Genomic DNA, 18756 nt, shown 5'->3' with positions numbered 1-18756 from the left:
TTCTTTCTTATAGACAATATAAATAACTGATATTAAGTTTGCCACCATCCCTCTTTCTAACCATCTTAGTTTATTTATTTATTTTCATATTGTATTTATGTACCGTCCTCCCCTGAGACTCAGGGCGGTTTACATAAAACGCAGAAACCAGTTCTATGGAACTCAGCTTTTCACAATAACATTAAACTATAACGGTTGAATGGAAATGACCAAAACCAATTCTTTCAGAAGCTTCTTCTGCCTCCCCATAACTGAAAACAGTCCGAGGACACTTCAACGTCCACGCCCCTCTTCTCCTTTTCCCTCCCAACTGTCTACTCTTAGCCGCGTGTGGGGCAGCAGCAGACCTGGCAGCGGCTTCGGGAACAGCAAAGCGCATGCGTCTGCTGAAGGCGCCTGCCGAGGGAGCGCCACCTCCGTTTCCCATCCCACCGCCATGTCCGAGGCTTAACTCCACCCCCGCAACCCCGTGTTTACAGAACGGGAGGATGTGACGTTTTAGACAGAAACGATGATTTCCGGCTGATGGTGTCTGTAGGCTGAGCCGGCGGGAGCTTGGCCTGGGCGGCAGGGGGGGTTCATCATGGTGCCCGCGACGTTTCGCAAGGTGGCCGCAGCGTCGTGCCTGGTGCTGTGCGTTTCTCTCCTGCTGCCCAAGCTTTTCCTCTCGCGGGTCTGGTCTCGGCCGCAAGAGCTCAGCACTGCCGCCCCTGCGCCCACCGCGCCCGCCATGACGGAGGGTAAGCGGCCGCTCTTCGCTCAGTGGGCAGCTCAACGGCGCCTCCGTCCATCGCCGCCGCCTACATTTCGGTGTGCTGCGGAAGCCGCAGGGCTGGAAGCTCCTAGTTGACGCTTCATTGTGAGCCTGGTGGTGGTAGGGGGTGTCTTTCGGTCCGTACCCCAATTCCGAAGGTCTTTTGCGGCTATAAAATTAATATGCGCACATCATAAACCTTAATGGTACCTTAAAGTTGAACAAATTTATATTGGCGTAAGCTTTTGGAAACGAGTCTGCCACTTCTTGATTTTTGTGTGTTTGCTGTAATGTCACTAACCATTCTGAACTCGAATATTCACAATTCTTCACGGAGCTATAAATTGGGTGTTGACTAGGCTGCGTCGGAAGATCCTCAGCTAGGTTTTAGACACAGGGAAATATGTAACTTTGGAGCTGTTTTTAAAGAGGCAATTAAGTATTAATGTTCTATTCGTTTGTGTATTAATTTCTGAGACGGCGACTGGTTAGAGTAGGGCTACTTAGATGAATATTAAATATCACACTACAGAATCTACTTTAGATGTTGCATTGGACACAGGTAGCCTGCATGCATGAGCAGTATGAGGATTAAATGTCAACCTAAATAGAGCTACTGAAATCTAAATCCACTGAAATAATTGAATTTAGATTGGAGTAACACTACATTTTTAGTGTCCTGCTTTTTTATGGCCACCAAAAGGGATTCACTATTTTTGTGTGTCGATAGCAAATTCATTTATCTGAGATGTGGTTGTACTTTTGTTGCTGCAAGAATGAGCCTTGTGGCTAATGTACTTGCTTTAATGCCTGTGGTTTAGTGATCCAGCAAATCAACATGATGATCTTGTTTTATTTATCCTGCCAGAGTGTAAGTTGCAGATGCTCTCTTCTAATTTTAGAGATATGTCACTGGAAGAGTTAAAAAGTACTTTAGTATTGCTGCCATCATCAGATACCATTATATTTATTTTATATCACTGTATTGTTTTTTTTCCAACCACCATGTTCAGAGGCCGTCAGCCCTGTGGCATGAGGCAGTCTCAGCCTCTACGCTCTGTTGTTGATCCTCCAGAGGAACGTGTATTGGTCACTATGTGAGACATGATGTTGGACTAGATGGATCACTGGTTTACATTCCGTTTGTTTTTCTCACTTATGTTTTGGTAAATTCTTCAGCCAAGCACTAAAGCATCACTATTCCCTTGTGGTCATCATGTTCATTATTATATGTTCTTTAAATTTTCTGTGTTAATGATTGTTTTGTTTATTCTTCATGGCTTTGGATATTTTAAATAAAATAAACAAGAGTTTAAATTACTTTTATTGTTTGTGCTTCATGTGTTTTTTTTTAAATCAGCAGCCAGTTTTCATCACCATTTGTGTCATCCATCTCACTGTCAACAGCTGTCCTTTTTAGTTTTAGCCTATATACAGAACAATGGGGGGGAATGTGTACAGCCCAGACGAACATTGTGGTTGGTATGAATTTCTGTTTCTGCAATGTTTTGTCTTCCCCGTGTGCAGTTCATCCTGATCCTGCAAACACAGCCATATATTTTGGATACACATGCTTCCAATCCTTACTTTTTTACTTATTCTTTTCATCTGTTAAACAATGCCACTTGAACACCTACATAGACTAAGTGTGGATGAGTACCATTTTGGATTCACATCATTCCTGGAAACTCCAAAATTTACTTTGGGGAGTAACTCTACTTCACTTGCACAAATCTTCAGATTAGTGCAAGAATTTTGGCTTTTCACAGTAAGCTGTAGCAAGGATTTGACTGCCCCTCGGAGGATGCTCCATTCCTCCAATACCTACAGGCTGGTGGCCCCTGGCTCGAGAGGGACCTACCTAGCCTCGACCAGGGCCAGGGCTTTTTCAGTCATAGACCCCACCTGGTGGAGTGAGCTCCTGGAGGATCTCGGGGCCCTGACTGAGCTATCTCAATTCCACAGGGCTGCAAGACAGAGCTCTTCTACCAGGTTTATGGTTGAGGCCGGGTGGGGCCACCCACATCTAGGGGCTCCCCTCAAAAAATAGCACCCCCATGGCAAATCAAACCATCTGGTAGCCCCAGGAGTAGCAGCAGAGAAATCCAAATAAATAAATAATCCACAGACATACAGACTTCCATGGTACTTTTAAATGATTGTCATGTCCAAGCAATTTGCCATCTTCTTTATCCTTGGAATCCTGCCAGCTAATGCTGTGCTCCGCTTTGTTGAGTGGGCAACAGTGCTGCACATTCTTTTCAGAACTCTAATAAGGCCATTATAAAGCTAACTGCTTTATTAAACTCATTAGCAAACTACAGTAACAGCAGCAAATAACAAGTAAAAGCTTACAAAACATGCTACATCAATGAGAAACGCTGGCCACTTTGGTATGAAGAACAAGTCTGGTCATCTCAGGGGTAGCAAGGAAAAAGCTAGCACCTATATCTACGCCTTGCTTCACTTCTGCTGTGGTTGAAGAACATCAACATGAACCTGGTTTACATTTTTCTCTATGGATTGTTCTGAACTCCCATATGCTAATAATAGCAAAAAAATGGTGTATAACCTATCCTTCCCAAATGCTCAGGGCAGGTAACAACATATATAAAACAATAAAATAACAATAATTGTCACATTAAGATATATATTTATTATAGATGGCCCACTTTGAAAGAAAACTTGATTTCATCTTCGTTTCCAAGCATGTCCCAGCGACATCTTTCCAATGTACATGTGAAGCAAAGAGTTTTGCAATCCCTTCCTATTCCTGTCTCACTTTTCTCTAGGCTATCTTTGTATGTTGCTTTCAGCAGCATTTTTATTCTAAATAATTCTATAGGCTATACCCCCAATTTTCTAGACATCCATGCAAAAGACCCTCGCTGAGGCCTTTGCCTTTCTAACCATGTATTTCCTTTGTCTCACTTTCAGATACATACCAGAAGGTCTTTCAGTGACTAACTCTATCTAGTTCTCAACCGCAACTTAGCAAAGGGCTCTTTATACCTGGAAATCTTTCTTCGTTCTCAGCTGTGACCTTTTAGTTTCTTAGCTAAGTTCTGACTTGGGTCTGAAGTCTTTGAACTGATGTAGGCATCCCCATTATGACTATACAGGAATGTACCCAATTACCTAACCACATTAAGAATGTCTGAAACGTTGATCCCATATTTGGCACTGATCTTTTCTATAGTTTTCAATGTATCATTTAGCCCCATCAAAATATCAGTCCTTTCACAAACTGTCCCCCCCAGCCATTCTCTCCTTTTGTATGTGTGTGTGTGTATTATCTATATGGCATCAAACATTTTGGCTTGATATTTGTTCTGTATGCACAATCTTGAACAACTTTTTTGGTGTAGTGGTTAGGAGTGCGGACATCTAATCTGGCAAGTCGGGTTTGAATCTGCGCTCCCCCACATGCAACTAGCTGGGCGACCTTGGGTTCGCCACGGCACTGATAAAACTGTCCTGACCGAGCAGCAATATCAGGGCTCTCTCAGCCTCACCCACCCCACAGGGTGTCTGTTGTGGGGAGAGGAATGGGAAGGCGACTGTAAGCCGCTTTGAACCTCCTTCGGGTAGGGAAAAGCGGCATATAAGAACCAACTCTTCTTCTTCTTCAAGAAATGGTGCTATTTTTATGCATCTCTTAGAAATCTTTGAAGATCAATATTTTCTCTTAAATAGCTGCCACAAAACAGTTTCTTCCATAATTTTTTTTTGGGGGGTGCATAAGGCCTCTTTCACACATGACTAAATTCTGACGCACAACAGAATGTGCTTCTGTGCAGTAATTAACATATCCTCATTACCATGTATATTATAATCCCCTAAATTGGTTTACACTGGTAAGACTATCCATTTCTTTCCAGAATGCATACAATGGAACAGGAAGTTTTATTCAAATAGTTTTATAGAAAGTGTTACCAAGATGTGAAAATGTTTATAATTTTGGAGGTTTGTATCTGTTTAACATATTGAGACACCTGTATAAATAATCATGATAGCATTTCCAAAAAATCATAATTCTTGTAAAAATAAAACCCAGGCTCTCACAGGTATGTGGGACACATACCTGCTCTGGAGCTTTTTAATCCATCCCCCCTTTCCCTCCCTCTCTCCCTCCCTCAAATGCACACACAAACCCCTTCCCTCCTCACTTCCCCCTCCCCTGTCCTTCCCTGACCTACTCCCTTGTTCCTCCCTCCCAGACACACACACAAACACATACGAAGAGTCTTCCCTCCTTCCCTCTTCTCCCAAGAGGGCCTCGGCCTCCTCCAGCCTGGAGGGCAGTGCCTGGGTTTATACTGGCATCGCAGCCTGTGCACTGGCCCCCTTAGGCATGAAGGGCAGCTGCCATACTACCAGGAGCTGCATGGCCTCCACTCCAGCCCCCAAAGGCCTCCCTACCCCCAGATTCCCTGATCAATCCCCCCTCTCCTCAATTTCAGGGTGGCGCTGGCCTGCGATGTCCCCTGGCTGGGCGGGGTGGTACTGGCCTGCCCAGCTACAATGCTGCCCCACAACAGCCTAGGCCTCCCTGGGCAATGCAGCGGTGGCCTGGCCTCCTCCTGCAGCATCCCACAACTGCCCCAGCCTTTTCTGGCATGCTCCCTGGGGCGAGGCTACAAACATCAGTTCCATACCCATTTCCATCCCAGGGGCTGTGCCAGAAGCTGTGTCCCACATCAATAATCAGATATTCTCAAGTTGGGATTGGCTGCAATACATGGGAGTGCTGTCTCTTAAAGGCAAAGTAATCTAGGCTTCATGGCTGACAGCCAAAGAAGTGATGTGTACACACGAGAAAACTCTGCCACTGCCAAAGAAGCAAGTTTTTTAAATAATTTTTTAAAATATTTATCTTTGGAAACTACAGATTTCCAAACTGTCAATGATTCTTCTGCTTGATGGTTCTTCTTCCATGAGGTCTGTTGGTTTTTCCTACGTTACCTCTCTATTGTTGTTTCCTTTTCTCTTTTTTATGTAGAAAAGCTATTAACAATCTCAGTTGGCAATGATTCTCTTACCAAATGGTTGATGTCATTAGTAATCTACCATTTTAAGGGTTTTCCACATATATTACCCAGTGCTAGTTCTGATAAATTCATGCCATTCATTTATATGATGATTGTCGCACACTAAGGTTATTTATTTATTCAATGTATACTGCCAATTTTGACAGCCATGTTGTGGCGGTTCACAATAAACAGTAAAATCACAGTAAAATCCTTAAAAACTCCAATCACAATTACAACAATTACAATAGATGGCGGTATAACTTATTAATCTTGACTCTGCTGTTCCAGGCTTAGGCCCAACATATGTGGTCCTAGATGAAAAAGCCCAGAGGCGCTGATCGTAATGGGGCGGGACCCACCAGTTGAGAACTCTGGTCACTCCCATGACCTCAACCAAATGCCTGGCAGAAGAGCTGTCTTTTGCAGGCCCTGCGAAACCTAGATAGCTCCGTCAGGGCCCTCAGATGTTTCAGGAGTTCATTCCACCAGGTTGTGGCCAGGTGAATGTCCCAAGGGCCCAGGACAACCAGCAGATTCATACCTGCAGAGCAAAGAGCCCTGAGGGGGGCATAAGCAGATAAGCAGTCCCTCAGATAGGACCCAGGCCATGTACAGCCTTAAAGGTCAAGACAAAAACCTTGAACTTGATTCAGAAGCAGACCAGTAACCAATGTAGCTGCCACAGCACAGGCTGAATATGGGTGTTCTAGTGAGGACCCTTGCAGCTGCATTTTGTACTACTCTGGGAGTGGTATCTGGACAAAGCTCTCCCACACCTGCAAGCTGAATTCTATGCATAGAATTTTGATTACAACTTGGAGTTGGTTGAAATATTGAAAACTTCTAGGATAAGTTTCAAAATCACAGGAGGAAACAACCACCAATGAAAGGTCTACTTTGAAAACGGAACAAAATCTAGAGACCATTCTGGTTGTTTCATTTATCATTAAAATAGAGATTGTATAAATATATTGTTAACTGATTTTGATAGCTTGGGACAGGTTCTCTCTTTTTCTGTTAGGATATTTATTTAGAAATGCCTGTTTTTTCGTGTTGTAACTGCATTTTGTACTAGCTGCAGTTTCTGGATCAAAGACAAGGCTAGGCCTGCATAGAGTGAGTTACAGAAGTCTAATCTGGAAGTGACCGTTGCATGGATTACTGTGGCCAGGTGTTCTGAGGACAGGTAGGGTGCTGGTAGCCGAGCCTGGCATAGGTGGAAAAACACTGTATGGGCTACTCTTGTGAACTGAGCCTCCATTGAAAGGGATGCATCAAAGATCACCCCCAAATTCCTGGCAGCTGGTGCAGGTGTCAGTTGCACCCCATCCAGGTGCACCCCATCAGGTGTCCTGTCCATTGATGGATGATCAATGCCTGTGACAAAATTTCAAAATGCTACATCTTTATGTAGATATTATAATCAAGTAAAAAAAATCCTACAATTATGTGAACATCTTATTCAGATTTATATTTATGTCCTAGAGGAAAAGACCTAAGCTAGAGATACCTGTTTCAGAATAGATCTTTTAACCTTGATTTTTAGAAAAGACAAGCCGGCTTCCACCAACAATGCAACATCAAATGTCTCCAGAGGCCAGACCACCAGTTACCCATTTTCCAAGGTCCCATCTTGCAGAAGCAGTTGCCAAGGCCAAGGGAGGTGGAGGAGGAGGTGGCGGCAGCAGTGGTGGAGGAGGAGGAGGTGGCGGTGGGAGAGGTCTTGTGGGACAAGTCATACCAATATATGGATTTGGAATCCTTTTATATATACTCTACATTCTTTTTAAGGTAAGAGGGAACACTTTAGTATTACAGTAACAGCTGCATCAAGATGATCTCTTAAAGTGTTTTAAATCTTGAACTAGCTTCACCAACACCGTTATGATAAAGTTTATATTTATTTCCACCTGATTGAAATTGGGACAGAATTGAATGATTTTGCAACAGATTTGGGATTTTTTCTTTCATTTTGGCATAGCAGGTGCCATAGTTGCAGGTCATGGAACTAAGTGCGATAGCTGAGCCTTTGTGTATATGACAGGTGTGTGTCAGATTCTGATTCTATGAAGTCAGACCCTGAATAGTAAGGAAATATTTTTTGTTGCTACACAAAAGGAAGCAAATGAGCCAGGATTTAGGAAAGATATTGCACAAACTGTACTCATCTTAAAGTGGGTATTCTATTCTAATAAGGATAGGGATAATAACGGGGGGGGGGGGGGGATCATAGTTTCTACTTACTATCATTTGAACCAAGCAACTCTTGACAGATTTTTTTGTTACTTGAACTTCAGTTGTTTCTATAAAGTTAGGTTAATAGTTTTCCACCTCTTTTAAAGTTTTTCAAAGTTTTCCTTTTTCACATCATTTGGCGCTCTCACTTGCTCTTTATGGCTTTTCAAGACATCTTTATCATAACTGCCATATTTGTAATCATTTTGAATTAACAGCTTTCTTCTAAGGGGAAAACCACAACAGCTGAACGGAAATGTCTTCCTTCAGTACCTGGCAACGTGAACAGGAAAATAAGTAAGTAGGAGTTCCAAGCTTGTGTTTATCATGAACCTAAAAATTGGCTTTCATTTGGGAAACAAATTCTGAACTGTAATATATGAGGGGGTGTGATTTAGACGATGATGACAATTGTGTACAAACATGCACACACGCATAAGTGATACTGTACACATGATAACATCAAGCAACAAAAATGCCAGTCAAATGAATGTTGATTATCTGTTACACATAATATATTTCTGGTAAGGGATTGGAGGAGGAGTGTATCTCATGGTCTAAGAGCCACTCAGTTCTTAACACCCACACGGAGGTTGTCCCGCCCCTGAGTGCCTCCTCCTCCAACTGGCTTGCCTGTCTGTCCAGCAGCTTGCCAATCTCCTCCTGTCCCCCACTCCTGACCACCCCCTCCCCCTTCCACTTCCCTCCAAGGCTTGGAGGCTGCAGATCCCTGCTGCATAAGAGTTGCCTCTGCCGGTGAATTCCATAACAGCTGCCTGCAGCCTTTCCAGGTCCTGGGGGGAGGCTGTACACAGAGTTTTTATACACCCACCCAATCTAGCACCTGTTGTATTCCTGAATGCAATGGGCTTGGCCCCTAGTATCATTCTAAACATAAAAAGCAGTCACCAGATAGTAAAGTACATGGAGGCAAAGTGAAAGATCTGAATATAGTTTGCTCTTGACATCACTGAATGATCTGGGCCAATTCACAGTACTTACCTTTCAGTAAGATGCCTTGCTGAATGTGTTACAAAGAACTGAGGGCAAGAATTGCCCTTTTCAAAACATTTGCATCTTCCCTTCCAAAGAGTGAGGTCATTACTGGAGTCTGGACTGCTTAACTGGGTGCAGGTGATAAATTCCTGCACTTGGCCTAATGAGCTATTGGACTGGAAAACAGCAGGTTAATGCACTTGGGAAAGGAACGATCAATGAAGAGCCAATGTGGTATAGTAGTTGAAGTGTTGATCTCAGACATCCAGGTTCAGTTCTTCACTTTACCATGAAACTTGCTAGGTGAGCACTTTCTCTCATCTTAATCTAAGCAAAATATGAGGGAAGCTCAGTTCTTTGGAGGAAGAGTACAATAAGAACACAACTGCCTGGGTTCTCACATGGATGCCATGGAGAGCCCATATAAGACCAGTCTTACAGCAGCTGCACAGGCTCCCTGTTGAATTCCAGTTTGGTTTTGGTACTTACCTTCAAGGCTTTATGTGGTCTGGGCCCTGTATATCTAGGGGAACACCTTTCTGAATACATTCCCCGGAGAGCACTATGCTCAGCCAATAACAAACGGCTGCAGATCCCTGGCCCCAAAGAAATATGTCTGGCCTCAACCAAAGCCAGGGCCTTTTCAGCCCTGCCTCCTGCCAGGTGGAACAAACTCCCTAAAGAGAACAGGGCCCTGACGGAGATTACTAATTTCTAAAGGGCCTTTTCACAGCTCCAAGATGGCAACCTCAAGAGGGAGTAGCATATAAATCAAGCAATAAAGTTCTAATAGATAAGAGCAGCATGCTGGATCAGACCAGGGGTCCATCTATTCCAACCTACAATGACTAATCAGTTGCCCTGGAGTGACAAACAAGACATAGAGGCTGAAGTCTTCTGCAGAGAGACTGCAAGGTTGTGCAATTCCTTGTCCTTCTTTATCCAGTCAATCTGGATTTGGTCCTGGGTAGTTGATGCAAGCTATGCAGAATCTTTTCTTTTGATTTCCTTTGTCACTTACAGAATTAAGTTTAATTTCAGAGGCACCTTTAAGAGCAACAATGTTTTATTCAAGGTATAAGTTTGTGTGCACACACACACCTCTTCAGATTCATTAAAATGGATCTTACCGATTCATATGGGAATATATATGTACGGACTGGTAATGTCTGTTCATCGTCCGTCTTGCTGTACAGCCCCACATTGGGACTTTGCCTGCACAGGCTGGCTGAAGAGGATTTTCTAGCTAAAATGCTCGAGATGGGGGCGCTCCTGAGCCGAACAAGATTCTCTTGATGCAATGGTGGCAGAGAATAAGTATTTTCACATCTTGGTCACTGCTAGAATAAACTTCCTGTTCCATTGTACACATACTGGAAATAGATGGATAGCCTTCCCAGCATAAGACAATTTAGGGTATTATAATATGCATAATATACCTGAGCTTTATATTTAGCTTCACTGGCTCTCAGTCTGTTTCTGAGTTCAATTCAAGGTGCTTATGATGAACCTCAAAGCCCTGCATGACCTAGGACCCACATATTTGAAAGACTGTCTCCCTCCATATATCCTTGTACACCAACTATGGTAATCAGGCAGCCATCTGTTGGCCATCACACCACTTGAGGAGGTCCATCGGACATTGGCCTGAACTCAATCAGCTTCTATGCAAACATGAATAATACTGCACTATGAATAACATAGCTGAGATAGATTCAGATTTTAGATTAGGCATGCAGCAAGCACCATTATGTCTCCTTACATTTCTTCCAACACCAGCTCTCATAGAATCATAGAGTCGGAAGGGATCTCCAGAGTCATCTAGTCCAACCCCCTGAACAATGCAGGAGCTCACAACTACCTGCCTACACGCCCTAATTCCATGTCCAGGTGATCCCTCTACCAAAAATCTCCAGAATCCAGCGTGGCCTGGAGGAAATTCACTTACCATCACACAGTGGCGTTTAGCAATTCCTTGGGTATGCAAGAAAGGGCCACAAGAGACAAACCATGGCACATCCCTTCCTGCCCATCCACTCACATTCTGTCTAAGTTCATCAAATCAGCATTTCTGTCAGATGACTATCTAGCCTCTGCTTAAAAACTTCCAAAGAAGGAGAACTCACCACCTCTTGAAGAAGCCTGTTCTACTGAGGAATCGCTCTAACAGGAACTTCTTCCAGATGTTTAGTGGAAAATTCTTTTGAATTAATTCCAACCAATTGCCATATCTTCTTACCCCTTAGCACCACCTATGAACATTTTGGTGCATTCTGGGTTCTTTCCCTAGTCTAAGGGAAGTCTCTTTTCCCCCTTTCATTTGGTTTGGGAAGAGTAAAATATTTACACCTTTTCTCTTAGCTAGCAAAGGGCTCATGTGGCTCCACTTTGATTAGTGTGCATGCAGTTACTGCTGATGGCACAGCACTAGCTTTTGGAGATACTTATACATTTTGGGACCATATTTGTGTTGCAGCTGATTATGAGCTAGCCCAACTCCAAGATAAGCTGAGAGAGACTGAAGAAGCTATGGAAAAATTAATCAACAGAGTGGGACCCAACTGTGAAAGGTATGTACTTATATCATAAGGTGATTCCCTTTTGAAATGACAAAAGTAAGAGAAATTAAGTTTTCAAAGGAAAAGATACTTTTATATTAATCAAAACATAAATCCCTTTAAGATATCGAAAACTAGCTTTGTGCATTTATAACTGAGAGCTACTTTGTTATCACTGAACCTGATTTTCTATTTTGGCTATTCTATGTTTAAATGAAAATAATAAATTCTACTTTATGGGAATGCACACTTATGCTTTTTAAAGGGGGGATTCTACTTGTTTGTAGTTCTGTAGACTTGTTGATGTAGGTAGAAATCAGGAAAAAATTATTCTGTTTAGCATTAATAAAGTGGTACCCTTAAAGCTCTATAAAACATTGTTACAGGAATTTAACAAATCTTTATCTTTTCTTTAACCATAATAAAGTTCAAGTTACATGCAAAGAAATCATTATCTGATTGGCCCTCCCTGGGGTTGTGTGACCAATAAGGAGAGAGCACTTTCGTAATGAGGGCCAATTTTCAGTCAACTCACTCCCTACTTGGTTGGCCGACCCTGGGGATGAGCCACCAATAGGGAGAAAGCACTATCCCAAAGAGGACCAATTGTGGGGCTTAAATGTTCTCCTCCTGGTGTTTACTGTGTGGAAGAGGAGCCAGCCTCTCTGAAAGGTCCTGCTGCTAGTAAGTTACCCCATCCCCAGCTCTTCCTACCCTTCATGTGCCTCAGGCAAGGGAGGGAAATTAGCTGCTTCCTTTGCCTCCTTTGCTGGTCTCAGGTTTCAGCTCTCTGCTGGAAGGAAGCACAGATGAGCTGACAGGAAGGCAGATAGCATCAGTATTTCAAAACCAGTGCCAAGTGACAGACATAAAGCAATGAATGTCTTGACTCAGTCCAGTGAAATAAGGGTTCATTGAGGTAGTCCAAGAACACCAGCAGGAGGAGCAGGTCACAAGTTGCTACAAAGTTGTGTCTACAACCCAGGCTTCCCAGCCCCAAGTTAATATAGGTCGTCAGAAGCATCTCAGTCCTCACTCTGTGATGACTCACAGGCTTCTGTGAGAAAAGAAGAAGAAACAGGAGGGAAAGCAGCAGTAGAAAGAGGGGGACAAGGTTTCTATACTCTGCTTTTCACTGCCCGAAGGATTCTCAAAGCAGCTTACAATCACATTCCCTTCCTATCCAACAATAGACACCCTTTGAGGTTGGTGAGGCTGAGGATGCTCTGAGAGAATGGTGACTAGCCCAACGTCACCCAGCTGGCTGCATGTGGGAGTGGGGGAAGTAAACCCATTTCTCCAGCTTAGAGGCCTCCATTCTTAACCACTATGCCACATTGCCCCCATTACTGAAAGAAGGTTTGAAGGCTGACAGTATTGTTGTTGTTGCCTACCACAATGGTGTGTAGAAAATATATCAAGGAGTTACTGAATATCTCAGAATGTGCCCCAGTAGTCTATAAAATAAGCATACATCTGATTCACATAGTAAACTTCAATAGCCATTTTTTAGCATTTATTTTGTGCACAGAATTATATGTTGAGCCCCACTAACTTCAAATGAATGTTATGCCACCCAGCTAAAATAGCATTTTTGCAGCTCCCTAATACATTTTTGCAAGAATAAAATGGCTTTAGTTTTCTGTGGACAGTTTCATCTCCAGAACTCTCTATTCCTTCTTCCCACAAAACTGTTGCATGACCATTTTAAGAAGCAATTTAGAGGAGGGGAGGTGTTAGAACCTCAACTGTTGTGCTTAGGGCTCAGGAGAGCAGCCACTGGAAACAAAAAAGTAGAATTTCTTCGTACATCTCCATGAGATCAAAACCAGACAGGGTCTCTTTGTTTCATGAATGTCTGCTGGCCTCTTTTAATTTAAAAGAAAATTGCATAAGTAGTTCTAATGCTTTCCGCTTTCTCTGATATTTAATCAGCATGGGACAAAATGGTGATAAAAATTATGAGTCACTTGATCCCTTTCAATAGATGGAAATATGTAAAAGGTCACTCTTCCCATTTATTTCCCAACCACTAATGCCTTTGGGCCTATTATATAATAAAAACGATGTGTAATTATTATAGCTCCATGTCAAGAGTTTCTTTTACTGTGTGCAATAAAATTAATCACTAAATAAAAGCGAACTAAGGATTCAGTTGAAGACTTGGTGGGGTATTTCAAGTCAATATATTAAATTCAGCCACCTGCCACCTCATTCCTTAGCTTCCCACTGACCTCTGCCTTTTCATTGTCATCATGGAAACTTGTCCACTTTCTGGTTCAGAAGTTAGATTGCTTTTTTCTGAACATTGGGATCAATATAGTTTAACCAAAGGTTAGGGAGTATTTAAAGATTTGGTCAATTTATTTATTACTTCATTTATAAACCATCTGTATCACATAGTCTCACGATGACAAACAACAGCTCTTTCATCTTGAATTTGCATATATTACTGGAAACATTTCTGCTTAAACTCTTTGTATCATTTAAGAATAAAAGCTAAAGTTAAATAAAACCTTACTTTTACATTTCTGTGTAAAACCTACTCTCCTGTGAACCTATCTGACCACTGTGGTCATCTTTGGAAACCATGCTTTGATTGCCCTCACCACCTGATGCTTGACAGGTAGCAACCCAAGATAGACCCTTCTTGGCTATCAGAACCAGAATGATGGATATCTGTCCCCTGCTATCATTGTCTTCTAGCAGCTAGTGAAGACTTAGCTGTCTCATTTGGCATTCCATCTTTCCTGTTTATATGTTTTGTGTAATTGTTATGTTTAGTTGTATTTATGCTGTGTATTTCAATGATGTACTTAATGTTTTTGATCATTTGCCGCCTTGGGAACTTTAAGCTGTGTGGAAAGGTGGCTTAAAATATTTTAAATAAATGAAAGCTATTGTTGCAATATAATGAAGGAGATTCATGCCTTTGTGCATATGTTCAGTACTCCTACCTGCTGTGTTATGCTCATCAAGTCACTCAAAGAACCACACTATAAACTTTATGACCAAGGAGGGATTTCAAGTGATCACTAGCATATGATACTTTAGCTGTCCTAGACATGCTATATTTAAAGGATCATTTAAATCCTGAAAATTAAGCAATTTCTATTCTCTTTGGTGTCTGAATTGGATAAGACACAACAGTTAATCTGTCATACCAAAGATTAATAAAACCATTTTAAAAATATAGCCCAAAATCTAGTAACCAAACAGTTCCTATAAACTAACTTGTGTGTTGCTTTCTCCTCCCATTGTTTGTTTACTTATCTAGTCATTTAAATTCCCATTTGATATAGGACTTGTTCTTTCAAACCCTGAAGAAACATACTACATTATAATGTACAGCTAGACAAGTGGGTAAAACAATGGTTTCCAGGGAGGCAAAATATCCAGAGAAGTGGAAACTCCTGCATTTCTTCCAGCACTGTACTTTGTGCTTGGATCATCTAGGATCAGAATGGCAACCCACTGCCAACTAAGCACTGCAGTGCAAGATGGTGTTTAAAGTGATAATCAGTGTGAATATCAAGAGTCCTGCTCCCCTAGTGCTTCCCTTAATACATGCTGTGAGTCTAGGTTTGCCAGCTTCAGGTGGGAATATACATGGAGTTATAAGGGCAGAGATTGTGGAGAGGCTGGCATTTGGGGAGGCAAGGGACCTCAGCAGGGTGCAATGCCACAGAGTCTATCCTCTAAAGCAGCCGTGTTTTCCAAATAAATGGATGTGTCACCCAATCAGTTGAAATCCCAAGAGATTTCCAGCCACCTTCTGGAGGTTCATCCACATGGGCCAACACTTATATTCTTTTGACCCGTCCCCCTCCCAACCAACACTCATGGGCACGGCACATATTGACAGTGGATCATTCAGTCTTTCTGTTTGTTTATCTCAGTACACTCAAAGGCTTGTTTGGTTGTATTGATTCACTAGGACAGAACCATCCTTTTAAAACTCAGTTACTGACAAACATCACTAGGATTGACATGTGTTTTTTGGTGCCTATTCCATAGCAGGGCCCAAAATGTCACTACTGACCAAGAGAAAAGACTACTTCAGCAACTCCGGGAAATAACTAAGGTCATAAAAGAAGGTAAACTCATAGATGGTATCTCCCCAGAAAAAGAGGCTGAAGAGGCGCCTTATATGCAAGACTGGCAAGGTAAGGGACACTTTTAGTTTTCTAAAATAAGAATTATGATTTTTAGAGGAGCATGTTACAAGAAAGCCTGAACAGCAGACTTAATTAAAATCCTTTCAATTTCAGTCATACGGTTGTATCAAGTTCTCCTATTGTGGATTGTAGTAGCATATGTTTATAATTCAGGGTTGCCAGCTCTGGATTGGGAAATACCTGGAAGAACCCATAAGGACTTGCAAGGGGTATCTCACTTTCCCCTATATCCCCACTTTTTCCTCTTTCCTTTACTGGCAACTCTCGTAGCCTCTCCATTTTCTGGATTCGTTCTGTTCTGTTCATCCACCACCAAGCCTACCTTCCTTTGCCCCACTTTCATCAGCTTTCCCTCCTCCCCTGCGCCTTATAACATCAACCCAGGAAAACTACGCCAGGTCCAGTTGCATGGTAGGGAACTTACAAGGCCTTCTGGGGGCACTTTACTTTCATTGCTATCTACATTCCTACACCTTTTCTCCTTTCTGTCCTGTTGGCAGTTCCCATATCCCTACCTTTCCCTGCTTCATCCCACCCATCAGCCAAACAACGTAGCTTTAATGTGCCACTGCATCTTCAGCTATATTTATTATTTCATTTGTATGCCACCTTTCTCCATGATGGGTGCCCAATGCATTTTATATCAGCCTCCTCTCCTCTACTTTATCTTCACAAGAATCCTGTGAGTAGGCTAGGTTTATAATATGTGACTGGCCCAGTGAATTTCCATGGTAGAGCAGGGATTTAAACCTGGGTCTAGTAAAAAGCAACCAGGCCTGGGTGAGTCATCCCAGTTATTTGGTAGTGAGTCACCAGGGCTTGGCTCCAATCAGTCATTCCTCAAAGGCGAAAATAGCATTGGAAAGGGACAGCCCCCCCAACACCTTTTACTAACAGAAACCCAGTCTTGAAAGCTTGCTATACTATTGTGGTTGCCTAGCAATAGCCACTGAGGGCGTTTGTTTCACACAAACACACACATACATATATTTCTCCAGATTTTTTTTGCAAATCCGGGGCATTTTCCAGGTTGGTATGTTTGTTCATACTTCCAGTTTCTGGATATAAGTAATGAGATATTTAGCCATATTGATAATTAGATACATTACTTTGCTTCATGGATACTCCATCTTTTCTGCCATCATTGCTTATAGCTGCAGAAAATAAAAGAAGTGGAGGTCTAATTCAAAAGGAAACGTCTTCTCAGTTTAAGTCCCAGTATGTTAAGGATAACACATAGGAAGCCAGCATTATTTCTTCACCATTTCATGTGAAATTATTCTAAAGCTACGTTGTAACTCACAGAAAAAGATCCAGCCATGAGTCAAGTAACTATTGGTGAAATTTTACTCAACTATGATGTCTTCTGCCTGAATTCTGAAATGTATGTACTTGAAACTAAATAGCACTGAAATAAATAGCACAAGTATTTGAGGTCAGGATTCAGATATAATTCTGATTTTCAGATTCTTTGAATGGATCCAGCAGTTTGATTAATAAGATGTTTGAGTCATTGTTCCATCTCAGACATGTTTATTTTATGTCCCAAGGTTATCCAGAAGAGACCTATCCTGTATATGATAATTCTGATTGTTTTAAGCGCAGACAGGACACTGTTCTTGTGGAATACCCTGACCCAAGCCAACCTTCTGCTGAAGAGATTGCTGAGAGAATGGAGTTTATGGATGATGAGGAGTGTGCATGTAGTGAAACCCTTTTGTCTGCTCTTGCCACAGTGAATAATGAACTTATGTCAAGACAAGAGAAGGACCAACAAGCCACATTCATTGGCCACAGTCAGGCTGGCCAGAACTTTGAAAAATGCCACTGTTGTCGTTATGAAGATGATGACCCTGCTGTTATAGCAGAGAATGAAGGATTCTACCCGGAAAGCTGCAGTGAAACAGAAGAGCTGGCCAAAGAGGAGCTGCTAGCAGATTCTGACCATGAAAACAGTACATCCAAAGACCAACATTATGAAAGTCCTGACCAAACCGGCATGCTGCGAAAGCGAAACACAAGGGGACTTGAGTTGCTGGGAAAGTGAGGATTGTGTGTCACTTTTGCAGACTCTCATCTTTGCCTGCAGAAAAAAGGCTTTTCTCCTCCATTGTTTTCCAGCTGCAACTGGGGCTTAACAACTGCTGCTTGTTTGCAATTGTTGATGCTCCTTGCCCACTAGTTAGCCAAGCAACAACAGTACTACTGCCTTGCTTTTTATAGCCTTTGCAGGAATTGCTTTCAGACATCCTTCATTTTGGCTTAGCATATGCAGGGCTGAAGCAAAACTTCACTGCAAGGTAAAAGTAGTCAAATAGGAATTTTCTCACTAAAATTCCAACTTGAATGGCTAGGCAGTTTCAGGTGGTGCCGTTCAGGCTATAGCTTTTTCAAGTTCCATAAAGGGTGGCAAATTACTAATGATTCAGTTTATTATATTTTACCACCATAGAGACACTATTTATATTTTATTTATTTTATTTATTGTATTTAAATTTAAACTTGTATACCGCTGATCCCAGCAATCTGTTTACTTGCAAGCGTCAAAATATCTTGGAATGTCTATGCCTTACAGACACACAACCTGTCTACTCTGCTTTTGCCTGCCCTTTCTCCAAGGAGCTCAGGACATTGCATGAGTTTATCATTTCTTCATCCTATACTCACCCCACCCCTGTAAGATTGACTGGGCTGAGAGACTTGTCTACTACTGAGCTTAATGGCAGTGTAGAAATTCGAACATGGTACTACCAGTTCTTGCCCAACACTCTTCTCCTTACACCAAACTGGTTCTTAAATGTTTCTGTGAGAAAATAAAAACACTTGCTCTATCCTTCACTTTAAATGTTGGCATACAGGCAAAATTTCTCTACAAATTAGGCAAAATCCGTTCCACCCAGGAATACAACGGGTGCTAACACATAGACCTGCACTGTGACCTTCCTGGGTTCTGGTCCCCCCCCCCCTCAGTCTTGAGATCCAGTGTGGTGAAGTGGTTAAAG

At 42.2% G+C, this 18756-nt stretch overlaps 1 protein-coding gene across 2 annotated transcripts; it reads left to right on the top strand.

Annotated features, from left to right (window-relative positions):
- Positions 1-379: 379 nt before the first annotated feature.
- Positions 380-18585, top strand: RIC3 (RIC3 acetylcholine receptor chaperone). Of its 2 annotated transcripts, none has more exons than XM_077321708.1 (6): positions 380-740; positions 7334-7578; positions 8241-8319; positions 11495-11588; positions 15594-15742; positions 17305-18585. In XM_077321708.1, exons 1-6 carry the CDS (start codon positions 584-586, stop codon positions 17799-17801), a joined length of 1221 nt encoding a protein of 406 aa, XP_077177823.1. In that variant the 5' UTR covers positions 380-583; the 3' UTR covers positions 17802-18585. The 2 variants fall into 2 exon arrangements, with proteins under 2 accessions (XP_077177823.1, XP_077177824.1); XM_077321709.1 differs by having other exon boundaries at positions 381-740; positions 17491-18585.
- The last annotated feature ends 171 nt before the right edge of the window (positions 18586-18756 follow it).

The sequence above is a fragment of the Paroedura picta genome, chromosome 2, assembly GCF_049243985.1.
Source record: "Paroedura picta isolate Pp20150507F chromosome 2, Ppicta_v3.0, whole genome shotgun sequence".
Classification (NCBI taxonomy): domain Eukaryota; kingdom Metazoa; phylum Chordata; class Lepidosauria; order Squamata; family Gekkonidae; genus Paroedura; species Paroedura picta.
The sequence above is the reverse complement of the archived record's forward strand: the minus strand, read 5'-3'. Positions and strand labels throughout refer to the sequence as shown.

Bases quoted from the DNA above. Each gene is read 5' to 3' on its own strand.
- RIC3 (XM_077321708.1), top strand. From the start codon at position 584: ATGGTGCCCGCGACGTTTCGCAAGGTGGCCGCAGCGTCGTGCCTGGTG. The intron at 8,320-11,494 runs GTAAGTAGGAGT...TTTGTGTTGCAG, and splicing joins CAACGTGAACAGGAAAATAA to CTGATTATGAGCTAGCCCAA. The intron at 15,743-17,304 runs GTAAGGGACACT...TTATGTCCCAAG, and splicing joins TTATATGCAAGACTGGCAAG to GTTATCCAGAAGAGACCTAT.